Consider the following 24,943-nt stretch of genomic DNA (forward strand, 5'->3'; position numbering starts at 1 on the left):
CATAGCAAAGACTCCCAACACAGAAAGCTTTTACTAAATCGCACCATGCAAAATGGCTTGAAGCACACAAATAAAAATATGCCCTCGGAGTAAGGTCAGGAACTGTGCTTTGCTTCTGGATTCCTCCCGTCGGGCGGGTGGGGAGAGGGAGGGGGAAGTGTATTGAAACCCGGAATATCCCCCCGCGCGTAGCATTCACCATGTTCTAGCTCTCGGCTTCTCCTTTTCCGCCCGCCTGGCTTCGCTTCCGGCGGACAAGGCGGGCGGAAGTGACGTCGTGAGGCCAGCGGCTGAAGGAGGCCGTCGGGATGTTCGTCTGAGGCTGGCGTCGCTCCCGCGGGACGTGGAGGTCCAGCCGGGTGACTCCCGCCTCTTATTCAGGTGGCTCTTAAGGAGTTGTCTTTCGCTCCAGCCGCTTAGACGCATCTTCTTCCCTCAGCCGCTTCCCGTTTCGACTGCTCTTCTTCAAGGCTCCGGCTTTATTCAGCTGGGAAAGCTGCCGTGGTGACTACAACTCCCATCATCCCTTGCTAGCAGGACTCATGGTCAGGGATGATGCGACTTGTAGTCCGAAAACAGCTGGAGACCCAGGTTCTTGGGGGAAACGGGTTATCTCTGATACTGATGGCACTTCCTTCTGAGGAAATGTGCCTCAGAGAGAATTGTCAGTGCAGCTAAAAAGACATGATAGTAGTTGGAGAGCCCAATACATTTTATGATTAAATTGTGCCCCTCTTGGTGGTAAAATGCAATTATTTCTTGAATATGTCATACTTTGCTGCACTTTACTGTTACCTCAAAATCTGCTATCTGAAGCATATTTGATGTATCACCCTGACAGTAGTCGTGGCAGACCTGATGACAGCACACAGCAAATAACCAAAACTTTTTATATTTAATAGGAAAATTATGGGAAAGTAGAAGCATTTCTCAATGAAACATCTTCTGGAGTCCGCCTTCTGTAAATACTGTCTTGCAGTATGATGTCATTTCTCTGCATTAACAGAAAATGTTGGAGAGTCCCAATGTTGTTGAGAGGAATGTTGAACCAGGAAGGATTCAGGTTTAGATCACTTGCTGCTTCATGCTCTCTCTATGGGAAGAAGAAAACAACCATCCGGTATGAAAACATTGACCAAGAAAAATACAGAGATTTGATCAACTACCTCACATCCTACAAAGACAGTTCTCAAAGACCTGAATTGGTATTTGAAGAAGGTAACATGCTAAATGGACCAGAAAGGAAATATAAGAACTCAGACCAGGAGGGTGAACCAAAAGTTTGTAGGAACTGGAGTCCTCTAATGAATCCCAATAAGAGCTCTTTGCCTCAAGAAACTGCTCCGGGGCAGCCTTTGCAAATCAGTTTGCAAAGGAAAAACTTGGCTAGTGTGACAGCTGTTCTACAACAGACCATGCCTGTGGAGCAAGCTTTTTATCTGGAGAAGTGGAAACAGCGGATGATTCTAGAACTTGGGATAGAGGGTTTTGCCGAATACACTAAAAGTAAGCAATGACTAAATGTATTGATATATATATATATATTTAGGAACATCCTAGGGTGGGTTGATTGAAATCACCAAGAAAAAAGGGGGCGAATTAATCAATGATTCCATGTTCTGAGTTTAGTAAGAATCAGCAATGTAATTTAGTAACAAATCACCACTTCCTTTCCCCTACCCCTCTGCTGCTGGAGGCCTTGACTGCTTTTACTAATGCACATATCAGTAAGTTTAATATGTTAGTCAAATCAGTGTCAGAAATTTAACCTCATTTTGCTCAACTCCCACTCTGCATTTTCCTTCTGTGCTTTGCTATCAAAGCTGTGAGCTCTTCCTACCTGGATAAAGTGCATGTGTTTCAAGACAGCACTTCACACACATCCCGTTTCCTCCCCTTTTCCAACTGTGCAAGTCCATCTGTTTGAATCCCCATCCTAACAGCATAAATATAACACACCCAGAAGGGTTTCTGCTGTTGTTGCAAGAACTTTACATTAAGGTCACATAGGACAGATGCAGCTTAAAAACCTTTTCAGCCGCAGATACTGCATCAGCTACAAGCTAAACAAGGGATGAAATTTAAGGGTCACAGCATGCTCACAAATTTGGTTCATTCACCATCTAAAACCAGTCAAGCATGCAGCTGTCGCAAAGTGATTGTTCAAAGAAGTTTGCAACTCCAGCTTAAGCTGCAGCTGTGACTCAGCTTAAGTGGAGTGGAGTTCAGTAGCAAAAGGAGTCCAGTTAGTAGGCAGAGTTTCCAGCAATGTCAGCTTCAGGAAAAGCACCAGTGAGAGGAGCTGGGAACTGAGAGTGGCTTTATTTTCAAGCCACCCTTGTCTAGCACCTTTGTTGTTTGACAAGTGATTTGGGTGGGGTGACATAGCAGACTGCAGGTGTCTGTTTTCACTTGTAACACTAAGTCATAGTTAATGTCAGTAAGCCAGCAACAAACCATGGCTTATTTTCATGAACAAGCCATCATTAGCAAACCATAGGTAAGGGACATACTGTGCAAGCCAGGTAAAAGGCACCCATTATAGACTTTATTAGTTTTAAGCAGCTGACTGACTCAGTAGAAATTGGTGCAGGTTGGAATCATTATTGGTGAAGGAGCGTCTCCACCCCCATCGTTCAGCCCAGACACTGAGATCCAGCGCCAAGGGCCTTCTGGCGGTTCCCTCATTGCAAGAAGTAAGGTTACAGGGAACCAGGCAGAGGGCCTTCTCGGTAGTGGCACCTGCCCTGTGGAACGCCCTCCCAGCAGATGTCAAAGCAATAAACAACTATTTTACTTTTAAAAGAGAACTGAAGGCAGCCCTCTTTAGGGAAGTTTTTAATGTCTGATGCTGTACTGTTTTTAATATTCAGTTGGAAGCCGCCCAGAGTGGCTGGGGAAACCCAGCCAGATGGGCGGGGTATAAATAATAAATTATTATTATTATTATTACTGTGAATCAGGTCATTCTTGGCACTAGAATGCTGTGGTTGCTTAGGCTGTTTACAGATTATTGAGGGTCAGGTGCCATGGGTCTTGGGTTATGAAGCACTTTCCCTACGAGTCCTAATTTAACAAGATGTTAAGTGAGAGTCCTTGAAAGTGCATATACTGCCCTTCTCTTGACACCCCAAGTTGTCTTCCCCAGTTTTTGTTTTTATTACTTTCATACTTTGTATAGTGGACAAACTCAAAAGCCATCAAAATACAGTGGTGCCCCGCAAGACGAATGCCTTGCAAGACGGAAAACTCGCTAGACGAAAGAGTTTTCTGTTTTGGAGGTGCTTCGCAAAACGAATCTCCTGTGGGCTTGCTAAGCAAGACGAAAATGTCTTGCGAGTTCCTGCGGGGTTTTTCCCCTCCCCCCCTATTTCTAAGCCGCTTATCAGCTGATCCGATAAGCTGAAAAGCGGCTAAAAGCCGCTAATAGCACTAATCCGCTAATCCGTCAATGGGCTTGCTTCGCAAGGCGAAAAAACCGCTAGACGAAGAGAATCACAGAACGGATTCTTTTCGACTTGCGAGGCACCACTGTATACAGTAGATGACTATGAACAAGTTACTGTTCAGTCAAAGCAGTTCATACAGTGATCTGCAAGTCATCAAGTTCTGAGTAATCAGGTTATGAAATAAAGTAATGTTCAATTTATGTGTGAAATGGTCCGCAGCATTAACCTTGCAAAGCCAAAGTTTGATTAAGTACTCAGTATAATTATTTTTTCTTGTTTTGCAGATATCTTTCAACAAGGTAAATTATTCCATGCAGCCATGGAAACTTTACTTTTAGCTGAAGAATTCTCTGTGGAGCAGGAAGAAGACACCAATGTATCTGGCTACATAAAAAGTGTGCAGCATGTGCTGCAACATGTTACTGGAGTGAGAGTCCTTGAAAGTGCAGTACAGCATGAGACCCTTCATTACCAAGGCCTAGTGGATTGTGTGGCAGAATATCGGTGAGTGGCCAACTTTGCATAATACTGTACGTGAACGCTCCAAACCATGTTCAATGCTTTAAAGTCATGTTGACTTAGGCATATGCTTTGCTTTCCCATTGAAATCAATGGGACAAAAGTGTCTAACTTCAGGTGTCTTGTGCCCTGAATGTTTAAAACTATCTAGATTTATACCTGCCCTATGCTGCAAACTGAGACACAGGAGTCTGCACCCCATTCATCCTCTCCCAAACTCTGGGAGTTGAGTCAAGAGTGAAGCCAAGGTAGCTTGCCCAAAGTGACTCAATTAGGTCATCCTTTTCCCTAATAATAAATTGGGTGGCTTTGTACTTACTAGACCAGCAAAACAGGCCACTCAGAGAAAAAGTGTAGGGGGATTCTGCATAGTCATTGCCACCTTGCTTTTGTACCACTTTTGCATATATTTATTTCATGCATTAAATTGTTTGTGCTTTTTAAAAATGGTATAATAGCCAAGTACAGTGGTACCTCTAGTTACGAACTTAATTCGTTCTGGAGGTCCGTTCTAATCCTGAAACTGTTCTTAACTAGAGGCATGTTTTCACTAATGGGGCCTCTTGCTGCTGCTGCTTCGCCGCCGGCACACAATTTCCATTCTCATCCTGGGGCAAAGTTCTCAACTCGAGGTAACTCTTCCAGGTTAGCGGAGTTTGTAACCTGAAGCGTTCATAACCTGAGGCGTTTGTAACTCGAGGTACCACTGTAGTAGATTGATAGATTTTACATTTTTAAATTTTACTGCTGTAAAGCTACCTTGTATTTGCTGCCATGGCAGCAAAGCTGCAGTGCAAGCACCTTAAAAAATATAGATATGATTAAAACACACACATAACAAATACATTAAATCTGATTTCTCTTAAGATTGTGTACAAGCACTCCTCAGGGGTACCTTGTCCACAGTTCTTCACTCTTGAAGGACCCTACATTCCTTAGTCCCTTCATCAGATGAAGGGAGCATCAGAGGAGAGGCTCCAGAGAGCTTTGGCACATCTAAATTTCCACCTCTGTTGAAGTAACAAAACAGGAGGAGGAGCTGCCTCTGCCTCAGTTAGCTGAGTGGCTTCCACAAGCTCTGCAGCCTGACATCAGCACAAGTCCCCACTCTTCACCTGGGCCCTGGGATGGAGGCTCTCTCTTATGTTGTGCTGATTTTAGAAGCACTTGTGTCAGCAATGAGAAACTTTGCTGATGAATTTATACAACCGGAAGCAGCCTCATCTCACTGGAGCTGGAGAAGAGGGGTGGACTTGTCCAACAGGGAGCCCCTTGCTCAGTGTGGTGTTGGACAAGCCCTCACCCCCCTCCCTCAGCGAGGAGGGTCTGTAACAAGCACAAGCATTTTGGCTGACCGATTCATAACTGTTTCCTTTTTACGCTTGGGCACACAGAGGGAAATTATGTGCAATTGAATGGAAGACATCAGGGAAAGCGAAACCATTTCTTCGGAATACGTTTGACAATCCACTCCAGGTTGCAGCATACATAGGAGCCATTAACCATGATGCCAATTACAACTTTCAGGTCAGTAAAGTGGGCATGACAATTCAAATAATTTTTTGCACTTGCTGCCTCTTATTTCCACATGCTCATTCTGGAGGTGAATCTGTTTTATCCTATGACATTCCAGAAAAATAAGGACAGTGAAGGGTGGGGCAGGGAAAAAGGTGTTCCTATACCCTGGGTGAGCTGGGACAAAGTACAGTGGTGCCTCGCAAGACGAAAAGAATCCGTTCTGTGATTCTCTTCGTCTAGCGGTTTTTTTGTCTTGCGAAGCAAGCCCATTAGCGGATTAGCGCTATTAGTGCTAATAACGGCTTTTAGCGGCTTATCTGCTGATCGGATCAGCTGATAAGCGGCTTAGCGGCTTAGCAAAAGGGGGGGGGGGAGAAAAAAAAACCTGCAGGAACTCGCAAGGCATTGTCGTCTTGCGAAGCAAGCCCATAGGAAATTCGTTTTGCGAAGCACCTCCAAAACGGAAAACTCTTTCGTCTAGCGAGTTTTCCGTCTTGCGAGGCATTCGTCTTGCGGGGCACCACTGTAGTTTGTTTGCTTAGTTTCTGTGCTGGGCATGGGGAAAGAGGCCTCTTCCTGCCCTCCTCCAGAAGGAAACCAGGTAAGTTGCCTGAGTAAGGACTGAGCTAATAGAAAAAGCTTCCTCCACCCACAGAGTGCTCCACCACTCACTTGCCCAATCCACACTGTAGTGTTAGCTCTATGTGCATTCTCTATGTGCATCTACAGCAAATTCATACTGTAGAAAGAGTCGAAGACTAAGTTTAGAACAAAATAAGTCACTTTGCTGAGCATTTCGCTTGCATAATTTCTGCTGAACTTGCTTTGTTCCTCAGGTTGACTGTGGCCTCTGTTGGGATTCGCAGGATACTGGATAAGTCTGCAGGCTTCAACAGGATGATGCAATACTCTGCTGGGTCAGAGTGACTCAGCAGGAGTGTGATTAGTGTAATTGGCTATCACCTGTTTAAAAAAAGGAAAGCCTGTTTAACTGTGGGGTTTGGTGGTTGTGCTGTAGTGTGGTGGTGCTGTGGTGGAGAGTATTCGTTTGTAAGTACTCTGTATGGACTGTTTCTTTTGTAAATGCCTGTATATGACTCACATTAAAAAGGACTGCACTGAAAAACCTGGAACTCTTAGTGCTTTGCTGAAAACGCCGCGTGGAATACGCGACAGGGTTATGGGCCCAGCACGCTTCCGCTGCGCAAGAGTACAGGTGGCAGTTATCTAGCCGTGGGTGCTGGAGGTGAGCTGCAGGGATGGAGCAGTCCAGAACTGGCGTGTTGCTGGAGAAGCTGACGGCCACGAACTACAGCATCTGGTCGGTCCGCATGCAACACTTCCTCAAGCGTGAGGGCCTGTGGAAAGTGGTGGAAAAGCCACCGCAGCCCCCGGAGGAGGATGAAGACGACGATGAAAAGCTGGCACTAGCAGAGGCCCAGCTTGAAAAGGATGAGAAAGCTTTGGCTACGATCATCCTTGGAGTGGACGACAGCCAGCTAGTCTACGTAGCTGATAAGGTGACGGCAAGTGAGGCGTGGAATGCGCTCAAGGCTGTCCATGTGCGAGAGACAGCTGGCTCGCTGATAACACTGACCAGGAGACTGTACCGGTGTCGGAAGAAACTGGGGGACTCCCTGGTAAACCACCTAAAATTCCTAACAGGCTGTTTCCAGGAGCTAGCCTTAAGAGGGAGGCCTGTGGGGGAAGAGGACAAAGTCTTTATAGTCCTGAGTTCCCTTGATGACAGCTATGATATGCTGGTCAACTCCCTCGAGTCTGTAGAGACTGATAAGCTGACTCTGGAATACGTGACCGGATGGTTGTATGCAGAGGAGGACAGGCGTGCAGAGCGAAAGATGACCTCAGCCCAGCTGTTGGAGCATCCCAGAGGGAACAACAGCCGGGAAGAGCAGAGGTGTCGGGAGCCGGAGAAACAGCCAGAAGGAGCTGCTGCAGACCAGCCGGTGGTCAACAAAGTAAAAAGGTGTTTTTGCTGCAAGTCCAGTGGACATCTGCTGCGGGACTGCCCGAGAAAACAACAAAAACAGCGGAAGCACAAGTGGCAGCAGAGGGAGTCTACCGCTTGGGTGTCTGCAGATGGTCAAGAAAATGAAGAGCTGTGGGTTCTGGACAGTGGAGCTTCTCAAACCTTTTGTAAAAGAAAAGGATTGCTAACTGATGCTAGGGCTTCAAACAAAAAACATGTAAGTCTTGCTACGGGCCAGAAAGCTAATGTGGTTTGTGAAGGGGAGGTTGTGTTCCCACAGCTGGGACACACATTCAGGAATGTGTTGTGTGTGCCTAGTTTGCAAAACAATCTCCTGAGCATTCCTGATTTGGCAAAAGCAGGCTTTGAAGTAAGTTTTGTGGGAGATCAGTGCCAGATAAAGCAAAATGGGGCAGTGTTGGCAAATGCTAGCCTTAGAACTAATATGTATGTACTGCAGTGTGAATCTAAGGTTGCGAATGTGCAAAATGTCCCGACCCATGATATGTGTATTCATCTCCTGCACAGGCGTCTGGCACATGCTAGCTATAAGGTGCTAAACAAAACATTGGAGTTGTGTGGGGGGATGAAAAACATTAAAAGTTGTGATAATTACTTAGATTGCAATATCTGCAAGGAGGTTAAAAGCAGGGCTTGCCCAGTAGCAAGAGCAAGCCAGAGAGAAACCAAAAAACCACTGGAGTTGATTCATGCAGATGTAACTGGTCCTTTTCCACCTAGTGTCTCCCACAACAAGTATTGTTTAATCCTAGTGGATGATTTTTCTAGATTTGGCTGGGTCTATCCATTAAAGCAAAAGTCTGACGTTGCCCAAACTTTGAAGTTCTGGGTAAGAAGGGTAGAAAGGCAACTTAGTGAAAAGGTGTGCTCTATTCAGTCAGACAGGGGAGGGGAGTTTATGGCAAGCTCCCTAAGAAACTGGTTGCGTTCCCAAGGGATTAAACATAGGCTTACCAATGTGGCCACGCCTCAGGAAAACGGAGTAGCAGAGCGTAGGGGAGGTGTCTTGCAGACACAAATGAAAGCATTATTAGCAGATGCAAATCTTCCAATTAAGTACTGGGCTGAAAGTATTAAGACCGCGAATTATATTGGGAATCGCTTGTGGTCAAGGGTACTAGATGACATACCCTATAAAGTTCTCTATAACAAAAGTCCCAGTTTGCAACATTTAAGAATCTTTGGGACAAAGGCATGGGTTGACATACCTGTGAAAAACCGAAGAAAAGGTGGGAAAAGGGCACAGCAGTTGCTATTTCTTGGGTATGAAAGTGGTACGAAAGCCTATAGGTTTGAAAATGATAAAAACCTTTTGAGTTATAGTCGGTCAGCCAGCTTTAATGAGCAAAGAAATTGGCCCAAGATACATGCAAACCTGCTGCCAGAAAAAGTTTTACTGCCGAGCATACCTGATAAGGCAGCTGAAACAAAGCTAAGAATTGGCAGCTCTCCCAGAGAAACTGAAAGGGAGGAAGTAAAGGTTGAGCATTTTTCTCCAACTGCTAGCATGGAGCAGGGGAGAGAAGAAAGTGCAACAGGGACAGGAGGAGGTAGATCTCCAGAGTCAATCCACCCCAAAAGCAGTCCAGAAGGTAGCCCAGGGGGTGAGATTAATGAACCAAGGAGGTCTGCAAGAAGTAATAAAGGTCAACCTCCAGACCGTTATGGGTTCCCAGCCACCATAAACCAGGTTTGTGTAACTGAACCAGAAAACTTTGAAGAAGTGCAAGAGTTACCTACTCTAGAGAAAGAGGCGTGGTTAAAGGCAATGCAGGCAGAGTATAACTCTCTGCTAAACAACAATGTGTTTGTACCTACAGAATTGCCTGAAGGTAAAAAGCCCATAAGCTGTAAGTGGGTTTTTAAAGTGAAAAAGCTGGCTGATGGAAGTTGTCAGAGGAAAGCCAGGTTGGTCGCACGGGGCTTTACACAGAGGAAAATGATACATTATGATGAAGTGTTTGCCCCAACAGCAAAGGCTGAAACAGTAAAATCAGTTTTAGCAATGGCAAGTCTGAGAGGGTTAAAAGTTAATCATTTTGATGTTGCCTCAGCATATTTAAATGCTCCTATTGACGCCGAGGTATATTTACAGCAAATACCAGGTTATGAGCTAGAAAAAGACAGCATGGTGTTAAAGCTGCAAAGGGCACTATACGGTTTACACCAAAGTGCACGTCTATGGCATGAATGCATAGACACAACTTTGAAAAAGATGGGATTCAAACAAAGCCTGGCTGATTCCTGTTTATATTCAGCAATGGTGCAAGGAAGTGTTTGTTATTTACTTTTGTATGTTGATGATATCTGTCTAATAACAACTGCACAAAAGCAAGTGTCTTGGTTTATAAACAGCCTAGGTAACAAATACAAACTGAAGTATTTGGGAGAGATTCAGAATTACTTAGGAGTAGAGGTTCAGAGAAATGAAGAGGGCGTTTACTCTCTGAGTCAAAGGGGAAAAATCGAAAAGTTACTGAAGACCTATGGAATGGAGAGGGCAAATGAGGTTGACACTCCCATAACTACCCAGTACAAAAATGAACCAGAAGGGCAAAAATGTGAGAATGCAACAGCGTTTCATTCTCTGTTGGGTTCTCTGTTATATTTAAGTTGTTGGACAAGACCCGACATAACATTGGCAGTGCACATGTTAAGCCAAAGAAGTGCAGACCCGGCTCAGAGAGATTGGGTAGCACTTAAAAGAATCCTAAGGTATCTGAAAGGCACAAAAGATTACAAACTGGTGCTGGATACAGGACATGATCAGCAAGTGTATGCATACGCTGATGCCAGCTGGGGGGACAGAGAAAATGGAAAGTCTACCACTGGCTATGCCATATATATTGGAAATGCCCTGGTTCAGTGGAAATCCCAGAAACAAACATTTGTTGCCACAAGTACTTGTGAAGCAGAGTACTCAGCCATAAGTGAATGTGTATCACAAATAGAGTGGTTTGCTTGCCTAACAAAAGAGCTTGGAATACCTTCTGAAATGCCAATCACTGTGCTAAGTGACAACATGGCTGCACAACAGCTTGCCAACCAACAGAACTTTAAGAGCAAGAGTAAACATATTGCGATAAGATATGGAAATGTGAAAAATGCTTTGGAAAGAAATGTGTTAAAGGTACAGCACTGTAACACAAAAAGCAATGTGGCAGATTTGTATACAAAATGTTTGGATGCTCCTAAATTTCGAGACTTAAGAGAATTATTGGGTCTCAAGCCTTTGACTTAAGGAGGAGTGTTGGGATTCGCAGGATACTGGATAAGTCTGCAGGCTTCAACAGGATGATGCAATACTCTGCTGGGTCAGAGTGACTCAGCAGGAGTGTGATTAGTGTAATTGGCTATCACCTGTTTAAAAAAAGGAAAGCCTGTTTAACTGTGGGGTTTGGTGGTTGTGCTGTAGTGTGGTGGTGCTGTGGTGGAGAGTATTCGTTTGTAAGTACTCTGTATGGACTGTTTCTTTTGTAAATGCCTGTATATGACTCACATTAAAAAGGACTGCACTGAAAAACCTGGAACTCTTAGTGCTTTGCTGAAAACGCCGCGTGGAATACGCGACAGCCTCCTTGTGGTCGCCTACAAAGACGGTTCTCCTGCACACGCACATTACATAGACTCTGAGCTATGCTGTCAGTACTGGAACAAGTGGCTGCTTCGCCTGGAGGAATATAAAGAGAAAGACTTTGGAATTGTGTGACCCTTTTTAAATTTAAGCCCCTTTAAGGCAGACTGCTTTTTTTTTTACTTTGAAGCAAATGGAGGAACTAAATGCTACCAGGAAAACATAGTGGGTGATATTAAGCTAAGAGTTTCTCATTCTGGCAGCCGTGGTTGCATACAGAATTTCCCTTCTGGTTAATTCTGCTTAGCTGAGATACAATTGACTGCCTGGGCCTCTGATGCAGGGAGCACAGCTGTGCCTTCTCCCTCTGACCAGTCATTGTCATCCCACCCCCAGTCCCTTGGGGGTTCCCCAGCTGGCACCTCCCACTACTCTTGCATCCATGACAGGTGATTAACAACTCCCATCATGGTGAAGAGATTTTATGCTGGCTTTACTGTAAAAAAAAAGGGGGAGGGTGGAATTCTTCTTGACACCAAAATCAGTCATCCCTGGGGTCAGGACTGCTCCTGCTGTAGAGGGATTCCACTGTAATTTCCATCGTGTGAAAAGTTTATAACGTGAATCATATTCCAAGCAGCAGATTAAATTTGAAATTGCACAAACGCTGACTGCCTTGCTCCAAGCTGTTGAGGTGCTATTTTGAGGTGACCTGACTACAAACAATATATTCTAGGAAGACATTGCCCGAATGAAAAATGGTTGTATAGATGGATTACATTGTGTTCCCAGGACATAGCTCTGATTCAATAGCTTATTATTATTATTATTATTATTATTATTATTATTATTATTATTATTAATTCTTTATACCCCGCCCATCTGGCTGGGTTTCCCCAGCCACTCTGGGCGGCTTCCAACAGAACACTAAAATACAATAACCTATTAAACATTAAAAGCTTCCCTAAACAGGGCTGCCTTCAGATGTCTTCTAAAAGTTTGGTAGTTATTTTTCTATTTGACATCTGGTGGGAGGGTGTTCCACAGGGCGGGTGCCACTACCGAGAAGGCCCTCTGCCTGGTTCCCTGTAACTTGGCTTCTCGTAGTGAGAGAACCGCCAGAAGGCCCTTGGCGCTGGACCTCAGTGTCTGAGCAGAACGATGGAAGTGGAGACGCTCCTTCAGGTATACTGGACCGAGGCCATTTAGGACTTTAAAGGTCAGCACCAACACTTTGAATTGTGCTCGGAAACGTACTGGGAGCCAGTGTAGGTCTTTCTAGACCTGTGTTATATGGTTATATAGCTGTGTGGAAATCCACACTTAAATCTATTGCTAATTTGGGTGCCATTCCAAAGCTAGCCAAGAGCCATCTAAGGATACAGTTGAGGTCCTGCTCTACCAGCAGAGAGAGAAGTCTGATGCAGGGAGGGGATTTACACCACCCCATCCCACCCCAGTAAGCCTGCGGAAAGCTCCACGGCCATAGATGCCCTGCTGGTGTGGGAGCTGGGCATTGGACATACACTGCCATGACTGAGGATCCACAGGCACCTAAGCCCTTTTGTTCCCCGACATGCCCCCAGAAGCACCTCTGTCACCAGCCCTTTAGCTAGCATAGCTCAGTTCTCTTCCCACTAAGCACAATGGGAGCTGGGCGGGCACCACAGAGGGAGCGCCACCACAAGCTTGGACACAAAACATGCTTTCAAATAGAGTCATAAATAACTTTATTGGAATATTTCATAGCAGACTTTGGTTTTTTGGGGGGAGGGGGAATACAAATGATGGTTAGTGTGTTAAAATATTTTATTTGAATTCTAGGCCAGTTACCTGTATTCAAATTAAATACATTTATTTTGGTCAAATGCGTTATAGCCATAGCTAACTGTTTCTTTATCAAAGGCACGTATTAGATGTCTGTACAAAGGCTGAGAGAGAACGAAGCACAATTCAGATTGTGCTATGTACTGTACTATGTTTGCCCCATACTGGGGAGATTTTATTCACGTTCCGAAATTAAGTAACTAGACAGTTTGATCAGACCAGGTTGAGTGCTGTCTTCCTTTTGAATTCAGTTCTGGTCAGGGTTGCCATGTCTCCTAGAGTTCAGAGAATAGGGAGCTTAAAGGATGGCGCTTTGCAGCTCGGTAGGTAAATCCTGCAAGGTTATGAGCAGAGTTTAGTGACATCAGATGTAGGCTGAAGGTGGCACCTGACAGGTCAAGGGAAGATTCTGATTTAATGGGCCTGTGTGTACTAACAGCGAGAATAGTTAAAAACTCGTAAGCCAAACAGATGCTAGCTTGCCTGCCCAAGAGATTTCACTCTTCCCTTCCTCTAGGGATTTCAGCAGAGCCACTAAAACCCTGAAACGTTTTGTCAGACCATGACACTTGGCAACCCGACTTCAGACAATTGTAAACTTCCAACTCATTTGGCCACTACAATGCAGTGCAGTATTACTGTTGCTCCCCAGTCTCTTCTGGGCTCGTCTCCATTGGAGAGATCGGTTTGTTTTGCAAGACAGCTGCAAGTTTTTTGGATGTTTTCTTCAGAAGAGCACTTCCAGGGTGAATATTACTGATGTGCATGTACAAGTCCTCTTGGGTCGGGCCTGTGTAGCCACAGTCTTCACAGACATACAGTTTATCTCTTCGTTGTTTGTAAGCATATTGTTGCTGCACTCCGTGGATCTTTTTAAGGTGTGATTCCAGGGAACAGCGCTGGGTGAAGGCTTTGTTGCAGATCTCGCATTTGTATGGGCGGATTCCTGCAATGTAATTTTTAGGAACTTTAAGGAACATTCTAAAAATAACCCCCAGCATTTAACTCCATTACATACATTTACAGATTTGATCACTGCAAACTGTAGCTGATGATGTTGTATGTTGTAATTCTTTGGGGGAAAGGGCTGAAAGTGGTTCAGGCCACAAAATTAATATTTCTGCAGAACTCAGAAATTTGCTTCTATCCTTTATTGCTGAATATATATGTTTGAAAATACTTATAAATATTACCGTATTTTTCGCCCTATAGGACGCACTTTTTCCCCTCCAAAAATGAAGGGGAAATCTGGGTGCGTCATATAGGGCGAATGCAGGCTTTCGCTGAAGCTTGGAGAGCGAGAGGGGTCGGTGCGCACCAACCCCTCTCGCTCTCCAGGCTTCAGGAACACATCCGCAGCCTAGGCAGCCCTACGGGAGTTCCCGCAAGGCTGTCTAGGCTGTGGGTAGCAGCCTGCTTCCCGGAGCGCCAGGCACGCTGAAAGCAGAGCGCCCGGCGCTTCGGGAACACATCCGCAGCCTAGGCAGCCCTGCGGGAGTTCCCGCAGGGCTCGCTACGCTGCAGATAGCAGCCTGCCGCCCAGCGCGAGGAGCACCCTGAAGCAGAGCGCCCCGCCCGCCGGACAGACATCCGCAGCGTGTCTGAGCCCTGCGGGAGTTCCCCGCAGGGCTCCCCACGCTGCGGATAGCAGTCTGCCGCCCGGCGCGAGGGGCGCCCTGAAGCAGAGCGCCCCGCCAGGCAGACATCCGCAGCGTGTTTGAGCCCTGTGGGAGTTCCCCGCAGGGCTCCCCACGCTGCGGATAGCAGCCTGCCACCCGACGCGAGAGGCGCCCTGAAGCAGAGTGCCCCGCCCGCCGGACAGACATCGGCCAGCCCCACAAGCTCGGGGGACAGCAAGGAGGCGCAGCACCGCCATCCTGCTGTGTTCCCCGACTTGGTTCGGTTTCCCCGACCTGGTTTGGGGGGTGGGGAAATAAAGGAAAACTTTCCCCCCAAAAAAACTAGGTGCGTCCTATGGGACGAAAAATACGGTACCCAGTTTCTCTCTTATAATAGTTGCACCAGGCTTCATTGTCTTTTCCCTGCCCAAAGCTGTCAAAACTAGAGGGGAAATCTATAAATTAGTTTAAAAATGCATGATTAATTAAATAAAATTGGGGGAAAATATAAATGTTTGGGGGAAAAAAGTGTGCTGGAGCTCAAGATCAACTGTGCAGTATTTGCATTAGCTGAACTCTGCCTTTTAATTTGAAACGAACACAAAACAGAGAATACACACAGCAGTGTTAGTATTTGCTGCTCCTTTTCAGAGGAATACAGTAGGCTTGCAACTTGCGCTAGGGTTACGTTCTGGGAGATCGCTCGTAAAGCCAAAATCGTGCCTAGTCAGAACGACCCCGGAAAGCGCACCCCTACTTCCCTGAAGGCAGCAGGCCTTGCTCTCCACCTTGCTTACCGGGCTCTGGAGGCTTTTAGAACTCGTGTGAAACCTACCCAGAAGCGCTTTTTAGCACCCTGCCTTGTGTGTGTCTAATTGGTGTGTTTTCAGCCACCCGGCCACCAGGCACATAAAGCTGCGATCACACAGCTTAAACATGCGCAAGCTGCAAGTTGCCTGTTAGCAACCTTAGATGAGCAGGGGTGGGGGAAGAGGCCATGGCCAGCGGTATTGCCACAGTCCAGTGGGGTAAAATCACTAGAGAAGGGTGCAGAGCTGGGCCAGCAAGAGCGTGTGGCCTGGGCAGATTTCCACAGTTGGACACTGAGGTCTGGGGGTCCACATTTGCACCCTGGCCCTGAAGTCCCCCATTCCTGTTTTTAACACTTGGTGTGTTCATATGCAAAAAGCAAATGGGCTTATCTGTTTTATCACTGAGATTTCTAAGCTGCTCTGGGAACTTTTCTTTTTTTCCAGAAGAGTAGAAGAAAAATGCTTTAAATCAATACACAAACAGTCAATGGAGCAAACTTTCCTATGGACATTCCGAAGGAATGGAAAGTGCACCTCATTTCTTACCTGTGTGTGTCCTTACGTGTCTTTTCAGATCAAAAGTATCATTGAATCCTTTCCCACAGAAGGTGCACAAGTGCCTCTTCACTTGACTGTGACACTTGGTGTGGCGGTTCAGCATGCGCTGCAGGCGAAATCCTTTGCCGCATAGCTCACAGTTGTACAACAAGGCCTCGCCACAAGTGCCAGTCGTGAACTAAGAGAGGAAAATAAAACGGGGTCTTAAGAGTCACAGGTCCTGACTGAGGAGCTGGTGAGGCCCCTCAGATCTTACCTAGCCTGAACTAAAGTATGTCCTGGAGCAAGCCTGCAAAACTTTAGATCTGCCAATCTGCGACTGACATACTATGTGCCTGCCAATTGCCTTATTTCCTTGGGATAATGACATACAGATATTTAAAAATATAAAATTTAAATATAATTTCTTATCAGACAACTTTTGTGATCCCCTTCTGCTCCTCTACTGGAATGTTAACTCACATGATTTCTTATTTCTCACAATTTTGGTGATTTCTCACAAGTTTGGTGTGGATGATAACATGGAGGTAGGGGTATGGAGGCAAGATCCTTACTGCCAGGGGCATGAAAAAAGCAATATCCCAGTACTACTCCCTAGACTCAGCAGCCATACAGTGCTCCCAATTCTTAATCCCAGGAAGATAATCTGAAAGGATACCAGGGGGAACGGTACCAAAGGCTCCAAGATGAGGTTTTGCCCAACAGTAGCCTTGACTTGGTCAGAGGCCCTCAACCGCATTGATCTGAGTTTTGGCAAATGTCTGAGGTTTGTATCAATGCTCTACAAATCACATTCCAATTTTATGAAACCTGATGGAAGGACAGGGTGAGTAGCTGCTCTATGCATTAATGGTAGGCAATGACTGGAGCTCCAAAACTGGAATCAGCTTCTAGTCAAACAATAGTCATTGTATAAGAAAGTGACTTTCCACTAGCAGTGACGAGTAGATATTTTCAATTACAGTTATTTATTTGCAAAATTCAAAGCTTGCAGGAGCAATACTGACAGGCGAATTAGCTAGACCAGCCTGCTGTGTGTCCCTCAACACGTGCTGCTTGTCTAAATCTTGCTTCTTTATAGGTGTCTAGAAATGTTAAAATCATCTAATATTTTGTCAGATTAACCGCACAAGTGATCCCCATGTCATACAGAAGGAACATATATAATTTAAATTAATTTATTATTTATACCCTACCCATCTGGCTGGGTTTCCCCAGCCACTCTGGGCGGCTTCCAACAAAATATTAAAATACAGTAATCCATCAAAAATTAAAAGCTTCCCTAAACAGGGCTGCCTTCAGATGTCTTCTAAAATTCTAGTAGTTGTTCTCTTGGACATCTGGTGAGAGGGCATTCCACAGGGCGGGTGCCACTACTGAGAAGGCCCTCTGCCTGGTTCCCTGTAACTTGGCTTCTTGCAGTGAGGGAACCACCAGAAGGCCCTTGGCCCTGGACCTCAGTGTCCGGGTAGAACAATGGGGGTGGAGACACTCCTTCAGGTATACTGGGCCGAGGCCCTTTAGGGCTTTAAAGGTCAGTATCAACACTTTGAATTGTGCTCAGAAACGTACTGGGAGCCAATGTAGGTCTTTCAAGACCGGTGTTATGTAGTCTCAGCAGCCGCTCCCAGTTACCAGTCTAGCTGCCGCATTCTGGATTAGTTGTAGTTTCTGGGTCACCTTCAAAGGTAGCCCCACGTAGAGTGCATTGCAGTAGTCCAAGCGGGAGATAACCAGAGCATGCACCACTCTGGCGAGACAGTCTGCGGGCAGGTAGGGTCTCAGCCTGTGTACCAGATGGAGCTGGTAAACCGCTGCCCTGGACACAAAATTGACCTGTGCCTTCATGGACAGCTGTGAGTCCAAAATGACTCCAATGCTGCGCACCTGGTCCTTCAGGGGCACAGTTGCCCCATTCAGAACCAGGGAGTCCTCCACACCTGCCTGCCTCCTGTCCCCTGACCACCTATGACCTTCATTCACAATGCCAGTCTGTACCTTGATTTTGGATCTGACTGTGGGGCGGTTCACTGCCGAGTCCAGAAGTGCCTCCTCTGGTGTGGATTCAGGAGCCGAGGTGTTGGCAGCCTCTGTGTCCCTGCTGCTGCTGCTGCTGCTGCTGCTGCTCTCTAAACTGCAGCTATCTTCACTGCGATAGTTGAGAAGGGCATGCTTCACCTCTCCTGGAGATTGAGCACACGGTTAAATGACAGAAACAGGGAGCATTCATATGCATAATTATTTTTGCATACTCACTTATTTGATAGGGCCTGATCTGTTTCACAGACTTGGGATACAGAAACAATAAGCTAATCATGCATCACACCTGACTTTAAAAAGCCAGTTTCAGTAAATGGGTTGCCTGCGTGTTGGATTCCCAGAGTTTGAAGCAGGAACTACTGTCCTCCTCCTGACACTGTTTTCCCACACCAGCCTCACCCTCTGATATCTGCATATTTAACACAGTTGTCTGCAAAATACCTCCTACACCTGAGCAGCTTGTCTGGGCTCCTTTATTTAAAAACACCGCCAGGAGGCTGGATAACAACACCATAAGGTTGTCTTTTTAAAAAAAAAAGATATTTATTGAAAGTTTTTAAGATATAACAAAAAAGAAAAGAAAAATAAACATACAAAATAAAAAAACAGTTAAAAACACACATTAATTTTCAATAACATAACTTCCATACACTTATTTCCTCGGACCTCCTCATACCTCCCTTCTTTGTATTCCAGTTCGATTTGTTAGTTCAGCAAATCCTTACCATTAAACTTTTACCCATTTGTGAAACCTTTTTTTTCATATCTCTTAAAGCATTACAGCTGGAAACCGCTTAGTTTCTATCCAACATCCTTCTAACATTCATTAATTTTACAATAAAAAAAATCCTTCCAGTAGCACCTTAAAGACCAACTAAGTTAGTTCTTGGTATGAGCTTTCGTGTGCATGCACACTTCTTCAGATACACTTACAATGTTTCTGTAAGTAGTCTTTGAATTTCTTCCAGTCACAACACCATAAGGTTGTCATAAGCTTCTGTAGAATCATATGGAATCAGGTTACAAAAAAGGAGATGCCGACTACATCAAGAAGAGTCCTTTCTAACTCAACAATTCTATGATTTCCCCTGTCTCTCTCCTGATAGGTCATCACCAGGGCCGTCTTACCCACAGGCGCTAGGGGTACGGGGCACCCAGGTGCAAGACTCTCAGGGGTGCCAGGCCGAGTCCAGGGCCCGAAAGTGGAGTCCAGGGAAGAGCCTGCCCATCGGTCAGAGCACCACAGTGGGCTCTTCTGCTGCAGGCAGCTCTGCGCCACGAGTTCAGGGGTGACTAAGCCAGCGAGACGCTGAGGCAGCCAGTTCTCCCCTCCTGCGCACCTGGGACTGGGCAACTGGGGGGGGCGCCAGGCGGATCTTTGCACCCCAGTGCCGCATATGCTACCCTATCCTATGCTACCCGCATATGATACCCTATCATATAGGGTGGCCAAAGCAGTTTCTGTGCCAAAAGCAGGCCTAAACCCTGATTGAAATTGATATTGAAAATCAGTTTCCTCCAAGAGTGTCTGCAACCACCCAATTAATAACCTTGCCCAAGAAGGGGAGAATAGCAGTTGTAGTTCCTTAGATGTTCTGAGATGTTCAGTGAGGGTTTCTTACGGAGTGGCTTTACCACTGCTTCCTTCAAACAGGCAGAGGCCACTCCCGTGTCGTAGGGAGGCATTGCTCACCTCCCTGGCCTTGGTAGAGAAAAGCAAAGGCCCCTGATGCAAAGGCTGTGATGTGAGCACAGTTCAAGCAGACTTTGCCCATTTTCGCTCATGCTGCCAATAATATCAGAGGCCTATGCAGTTGTTCCATGTGTGACGATCATCCCCAGCTCTGGCACTGAAATCTCTCAGCAAGAATAGGTGTTTGGAGGCTGGGACTTTCCTGATAGCCTGGTCTACTTTCCCCTAGAACTGGTCCTTGGTCTGTATGCCAACGCACACAGTGGCAGCACGGATGCTCAAGGTGTTGACCAACCCGGAGGTGGCTGAGAGATTGGGGGAAAGCAAGTGTTCTGATCCCTCGCTGGGTGGTTCTGTCACAAACAGAAGGGAGTTCCTCACTGTGAGGCTTATGTAGGGAATACGCGGTTCTTCCAGATGCCCTCCTTGGCAGAAAAACATGCCCTTCTCTCGGAGGCTGCCATTCCAAGCGAGTATGGTCTCCTGTAAAATGTTGATGTTGAATGTTTTCAGCTCATGGTCAATGATGGTTGTCTTCCATGAGCCACCGACCTGGATAAGCAGGTCACTGGATAAGCCAGGACGCATGGTCCTGATGTTCCAGCTTACTAAGTGCAGGAGGGTTTGTTTCTTTTCTTTTGCTTCTTTCTTCTTGTTCTTTGGGTTCCAAACATCCACTGAAGAAGGAGGACAGTGCCAGATTGGCACTTTATTGACTGAGAGCTGCTTGGCTTAAGGTGGGCAGTAGTTGACCAGTGCAACACAATTATCTTTCCCACCAATGAAGGCAACCCATAGATCTTGTACCTTACACCAGTCAGGTTGAGCTTATATCTTCTAACTGCCTCCCGTGTTGTTTGTGCTGCATTCGCAACACTAAAGTGGCCTCTCCAGGGCACAAACCTGGGCAATATATGTGGCTGCCCAGATGACAAGACACCCCCCCTCGCCCTCACTGATGTGGTCCAAAGGAAAGCAAAACATTTGGCACCAGCTTGGCTGCAGGAATTGCCAGAAGGAAACATAGAAGGCACCATCCAACTGCCTTAGGGACTCCACTGCAGATTTGTGTAGAGTTTACTCCTTGGCCTTCTTTCAAAGATGTCCTGCAAGGCAGTGGATACTAATTATTCCTCAAAACTTACTCTGAAGCCTTTCTCATGAATGAGTATAGCCGCAAGGCAGTAAGGGTTTAAGATCATAGTTTTCTTTCTCTTTGGTGGGCTACCTTCCTAGGTTAATGAGCCCCTCATTTCTCCAACAGCAAGTGCAGAAACCGCCTTCTCAACTGATGTCAAATGTGGATGGTCCTTACCCAAGAGATGTTGTTTGCAGATGATGCAGCCTTGACAGCACATTCAGAGGAAGACCTACCATTTTGCCCCAAGCTTGCAGGGCGTTCAGTCAGCCTTACTGTCAGCCTGATGAAACATCATGGGTCAGGATGTCACCAGCACTAAACACATCCACACTGGTGACCACACACTTGAGGCGGTAGATGATTTTGTCTACCTGCTTTCCACCATAACCAGAAACCTCTCCATTGATGCTAAGCTGGACAAGCGTACTGGCAAGGCAATTATGGCAATGGCCGTAAGGGTATGGAAGAATGGGATGCTAATGTCCAGCACCAAGATGAAAGTCTCCCAGGTGTGTGTGTTGAGCAGGCTGCTTTATGGAAGTGAATTGAGGGTAACTAACAACCGTCTGGAGTGACTCTTCAATGCCTTCCACATGCGCTGTATCGGGAAGATTCGGGGCATGGCAGGGCAGTTTCAAACAAAGATGTGCTCTTCCAAGACTACATTCCTAGCATGTTTGCACTTCTGTCTCAGTGATGTCTGTGCTGGCTTGGTCAAGAACGTAGAATGGAAGGTGGCAGGATACCCAAGGATGTGCTGGCTTCAGGCACCAGGCCCATTGGCAAGGCTGGCAACATCAACCCCACCATGTGGGAATCCCTTGCAGGCAATCGCAGTGCCTTCAAACACATAGGTCTTTATCCCCAGCAGTGACCACAGGTAGAATGACCGTTGAGAGCGGAGGTGCCAGGTTGCTCCCAAGATTGGTGCGCATTGTGTACATGTGACATCAAACACATGACACAGGAAGCCAAGTGTTCAGCCACTGGACCTGCAGCGCTCAATGTGCACAGGGATGCCTGAAGACTGAGGAGGCCCAACCTGCTTAAAACAAATATTGAGGGGGCCGAGGAGCCTTTGGCCCCCTAGAGTTGGTAGGCCTGGGTAGGAAGAGAAACACCCTAGTGCACCTGTAGCAGCGCATGCCTTCATGCTTGCAAGTGAAATGGAGAATTCTCCTAATCTACAGTTAATGGCAATGCTCTGGAATGGGGGTGGAGTAACTTGAGTTGAAAGTTACTGAAAGTGAAATAATAATGATCTTCCGAATGAGGGCTGATTAACTGGGGGCCATTCACTTTCCTCTTCTCGTGATCCCCACCGAGCAGTCCCACCTGGAGCGCGGGGCTGCTGCTGCTGCTGCCTTCGGGGGCCGGGAGCTCCCCGGGGGCGGCGCGGCAAACAAAGGCGCTCCCTCCCGAGGCCTGTTTGATCTCAGGGCGGGTCCCGCGGCCGCCCGGCGCCTCGCCCGCCTCAACCGGGAGCGCTCGGCCCGCCGCCGAGCGCAAAGGTCACCGCGCTCCGCCTCGAGCGCCCCCCGCCGCCCGCTCCGGACGAGGCTCCGCCAGGCGCAAGTGCGCCCCGGGCGAGGCGCTGCCGCCGCAGCTCCCGCGTCGTCGTGACACGTGTTCCGTTTGCCCTTTCGGGGAAGGCAGCCCTCGAGTCGCGCGCGCGAGACTAGCAGCCCTCCCGCGCGGCTCTTCTCCGCGGCTCTTGTTAAAAGCCAGAGAGGGCCGCTCGGTCTCTCCCTGGTCGTGTGAAACGGTGACACGCGGCCTCTTCCCGGCCGAGAGCCGCCGCCCAAGCCCCGCCCCTGACCTCAGGACCCCTGAGACCGCAATCCGCCGAAAGGGCGGCTCAAAGCGGGAGCCAAACAAGGTTTGCTCGGAGTGAGTTCACTTCTGAGTATACACGGGTAGGATGGGGCTGCAATCCGATTCGCGTGAACTTGGCCAGAAGGAAGCCTCGTGGAAATCGGCGGCGGGACAGCATTTATGAGCAGCCCTCCCGTCCCGTCCCGCCTGCTCCTAAGCGTGTCTACTCAGAAGTAACTCCTATTGACTTCAGTACGGCTCGCTCCCGGGGAAAGGAGGTTCGGGCTGCAGCCGAAAACGTTATAACTTCTCCTGCAGAAACCGATTTCAGATCCGCCAGGGCTTAGTCGCAGAAACTTTTCAATGCCGGACTCGGCGCTAACGTCTACGAAGTGGTAGCAAAGGTGCATCGAAGCATACGCAGAGTTCCCTTCTCTTCTCTGCCCGTTGCTTGGGTCCCCTGCAGCCAGGATTCAGAGCCGGTCTCAGTCCGGCTTCCAAGCTGTTTGGGGCAACTGCTGCCTCCTGGAGAAGAGCCTAACCGGTTTGGGGGCGGCGGGAGGAGCCCGGCTGAGGCCGAGGTGCGGTGTGGGGGGGGGCCAGGTGTGCTGCTTCCTCCGCCTTACCTGGGACATAAGTGTCGGCCCTCTCTTCGTCGGGCAGCTCGTCCCAGCTGCGGCTGGCCGGCAGCGGGTTCCTCCTCTTCACCAGAAATACTCTGGGCATGATGAGATCCGCGATTTCACCTTTCCTCCTGGCCGTTCCGTTTTCTGGGAACTCCGCCCTTCCCTGGGGTTCCAGGTGTGGCGCGCTGGCAATGGGTCGCGGCTTCTGCTGGCGCCCCCCGGCCCGATCCCCCTCCTCAAGGAGAGCAAGAGACCCCACGCCGGAGCCGGAGGTGCCCCCCTTCACCCCCACCCCCTTTCCAAAGGTGTATCTGAGCAAAGGCACCACCAGGAAACTTGGAGGGAGCATGCGTGCTGCAAACATAACGGTGTCAACAAGCCTCTCTACCTGTCCGACCGGTTGGAGCAGCTGCTTTGTTCCAGCCCTTCCTTAGGCATGAATGTTTGCAAAGAATGTAACGTCTGAAAATGAGGAGGGGGGATTCCTAGGACCGTAGACTTCCCTCCCCAGGTCATTTCTGTCACCAGCAAGAGCAAGCACCCCTTTTCCTGACACTAGCGGAGACCCCCCAGATGGAGCCTTGGGGTTGCATGCTGCTGTCTCCAAGGGCCTGGAAGCTGATTTGGGCGCTGAGCTGCTCTCCCCTTGGGGCTCTAAATGTGTATCTGGTTGCCATGTACAAACACACCAGCTAATTTCATATTAATATAATGAATGCTTCTGCGGGACATGCAAGAATTTCCCTCTAGCTAGGTTTTGTGTGTGTGTGGACACGCAGTGCATCCATGGGAAGTAACTACAAGCTGACATTCAAAGCCAAGCAGCTCCAGGCACTTATATTAAGTTATTTTTTTGCTGTCTGCTTTGCATGCAGTCATCTTGAGAGGCCTCTCTCTCCTCCGAGTTTGGTGATGAAGATGCCTCCCAGCACTGCAAGGGGTAGGGCAAGGGTGCTTCTCCAGCATGTAAGCGTGAGAATGTCTAGATGAAACACGAGAGCCTACGTTTTAATGTGCATTAAAAAATAATAATGGATGGAGCTGCCTGCTATGTACATCAAGGACTCTGCTGTGTGTTTTATGTAGAGCTCCAAAGCAAATAATGTAGAGTATAGGCCGCTTCTCCCTAGAACCAAAAGAAGGTAAAATGACCCCCGATTAATAAGGCAACAACATAAGATAAATAAATCAAGGGTAAGAAACTTAAATGAACTTATAATCTATCTATATACACAAAATCTAACGGCTGTGATGCCCATAAATATTTTTTTTTTTACATAGAGTTGAATCTTATTATTAAAAAAGGCACAGAAAGGCAATAAAACAAAAATCCAAAAAAGTGAGTACCAAATATATAAAACCTATAATACAACAACTGGGATGTAGAGATCCATAAACAAAAGATGAATATAAGATGTGTGTCAATCACTGAAAAAAGTGGCAGGAACTCTATATCCCTTTTCACCACCTTTTTATAGGAAAGGATATGAATTCAATATTAAATCATATGCTGTATATATATATTATTTCCTGTGCATCTGGTTCTTCCAAGGTTGCTGCTTCCAAGTCCCCACAATGTACAGGCTCATGTTTAAAATGCCCCCGTGCCTTTAGTGACTTCCATGCCCCTAGGGTGGCCTGCCCCTCATCCAATGACCAATACAGCATGGGATCAGACCCTGTTGTCGTGCTGAGGGGCTCATCTTAATCTCATGGCCACGATGGGCCTACCATCCCTAGG

At 47.2% G+C, this 24,943-nt stretch overlaps 2 protein-coding genes across 4 annotated transcripts; one reads left to right on the forward strand and one right to left on the reverse strand.

Moving 5' to 3' along the window:
- The first annotated feature begins 246 nt into the window (after positions 1-246).
- Positions 247-11,742, forward strand: MGME1 (mitochondrial genome maintenance exonuclease 1). Its single transcript, XM_083519821.1, is given in 6 exon segments — positions 247-381; positions 903-1,506; positions 3,734-3,953; positions 5,363-5,500; positions 5,502-5,504; positions 11,071-11,742. Coding segments are annotated over 5 exon segments (1,023 nt in total). The 5' UTR covers positions 247-381; positions 903-980; the 3' UTR covers positions 11,207-11,742.
- A 1,042-nt stretch (positions 11,743-12,784) lies between these two features.
- Positions 12,785-23,587, reverse strand: OVOL2 (ovo like zinc finger 2). Of its 3 annotated transcripts, none has more exons than XM_083519617.1 (4): positions 23,203-23,587; positions 17,886-18,070; positions 15,876-16,065; positions 12,785-13,844 (listed from the first exon to the last, which is right to left on the reverse strand). In XM_083519617.1, the coding sequence occupies exons 1-4, from the start codon at positions 23,564-23,566 to the stop codon at positions 13,534-13,536; spliced, it is 1,050 nt and encodes a 349-aa protein (XP_083375743.1). In that variant the 5' UTR covers positions 23,567-23,587; the 3' UTR covers positions 12,785-13,533. The 3 variants fall into 3 exon arrangements, with proteins under 3 accessions (XP_083375743.1, XP_083375744.1, XP_083375745.1); XM_083519618.1 differs by lacking the exon at positions 23,203-23,587 and adding an exon at positions 19,621-22,263; XM_083519619.1 differs by lacking the exon at positions 23,203-23,587 and adding an exon at positions 22,097-22,110.
- Positions 23,588-24,943: the final 1,356 nt, after the last annotated feature.

This window comes from Podarcis liolepis (assembly GCF_965112155.1).
Source record: "Podarcis liolepis genome assembly, chromosome: 8".
NCBI classification, from domain to species: Eukaryota; Metazoa; Chordata; class Lepidosauria; order Squamata; family Lacertidae; genus Podarcis; species Podarcis liolepis.

What these genes read in the sequence shown, in the direction of transcription:
- OVOL2 (XM_083519617.1), bottom strand. Translation starts at nt 23,566, where the DNA reads ATGTTTGCAGCACGCATGCTCCCTCCAAGTTTCCTGGTGGTGCCTTTG. An exon ending in GGCCGACACTTATGTCCCAG is followed by an intron (nt 18,071 to 23,202) that starts GTAAGGCGGAGG and finishes CTCAATCTCCAG; the next exon opens with GAGAGGTGAAGCATGCCCTT. An exon ending in CAGTCAGATCCAAAATCAAG is followed by an intron (nt 16,066 to 17,885) that starts GTACAGACTGGC and finishes TTCCTCTCTTAG; the next exon opens with TTCACGACTGGCACTTGTGG.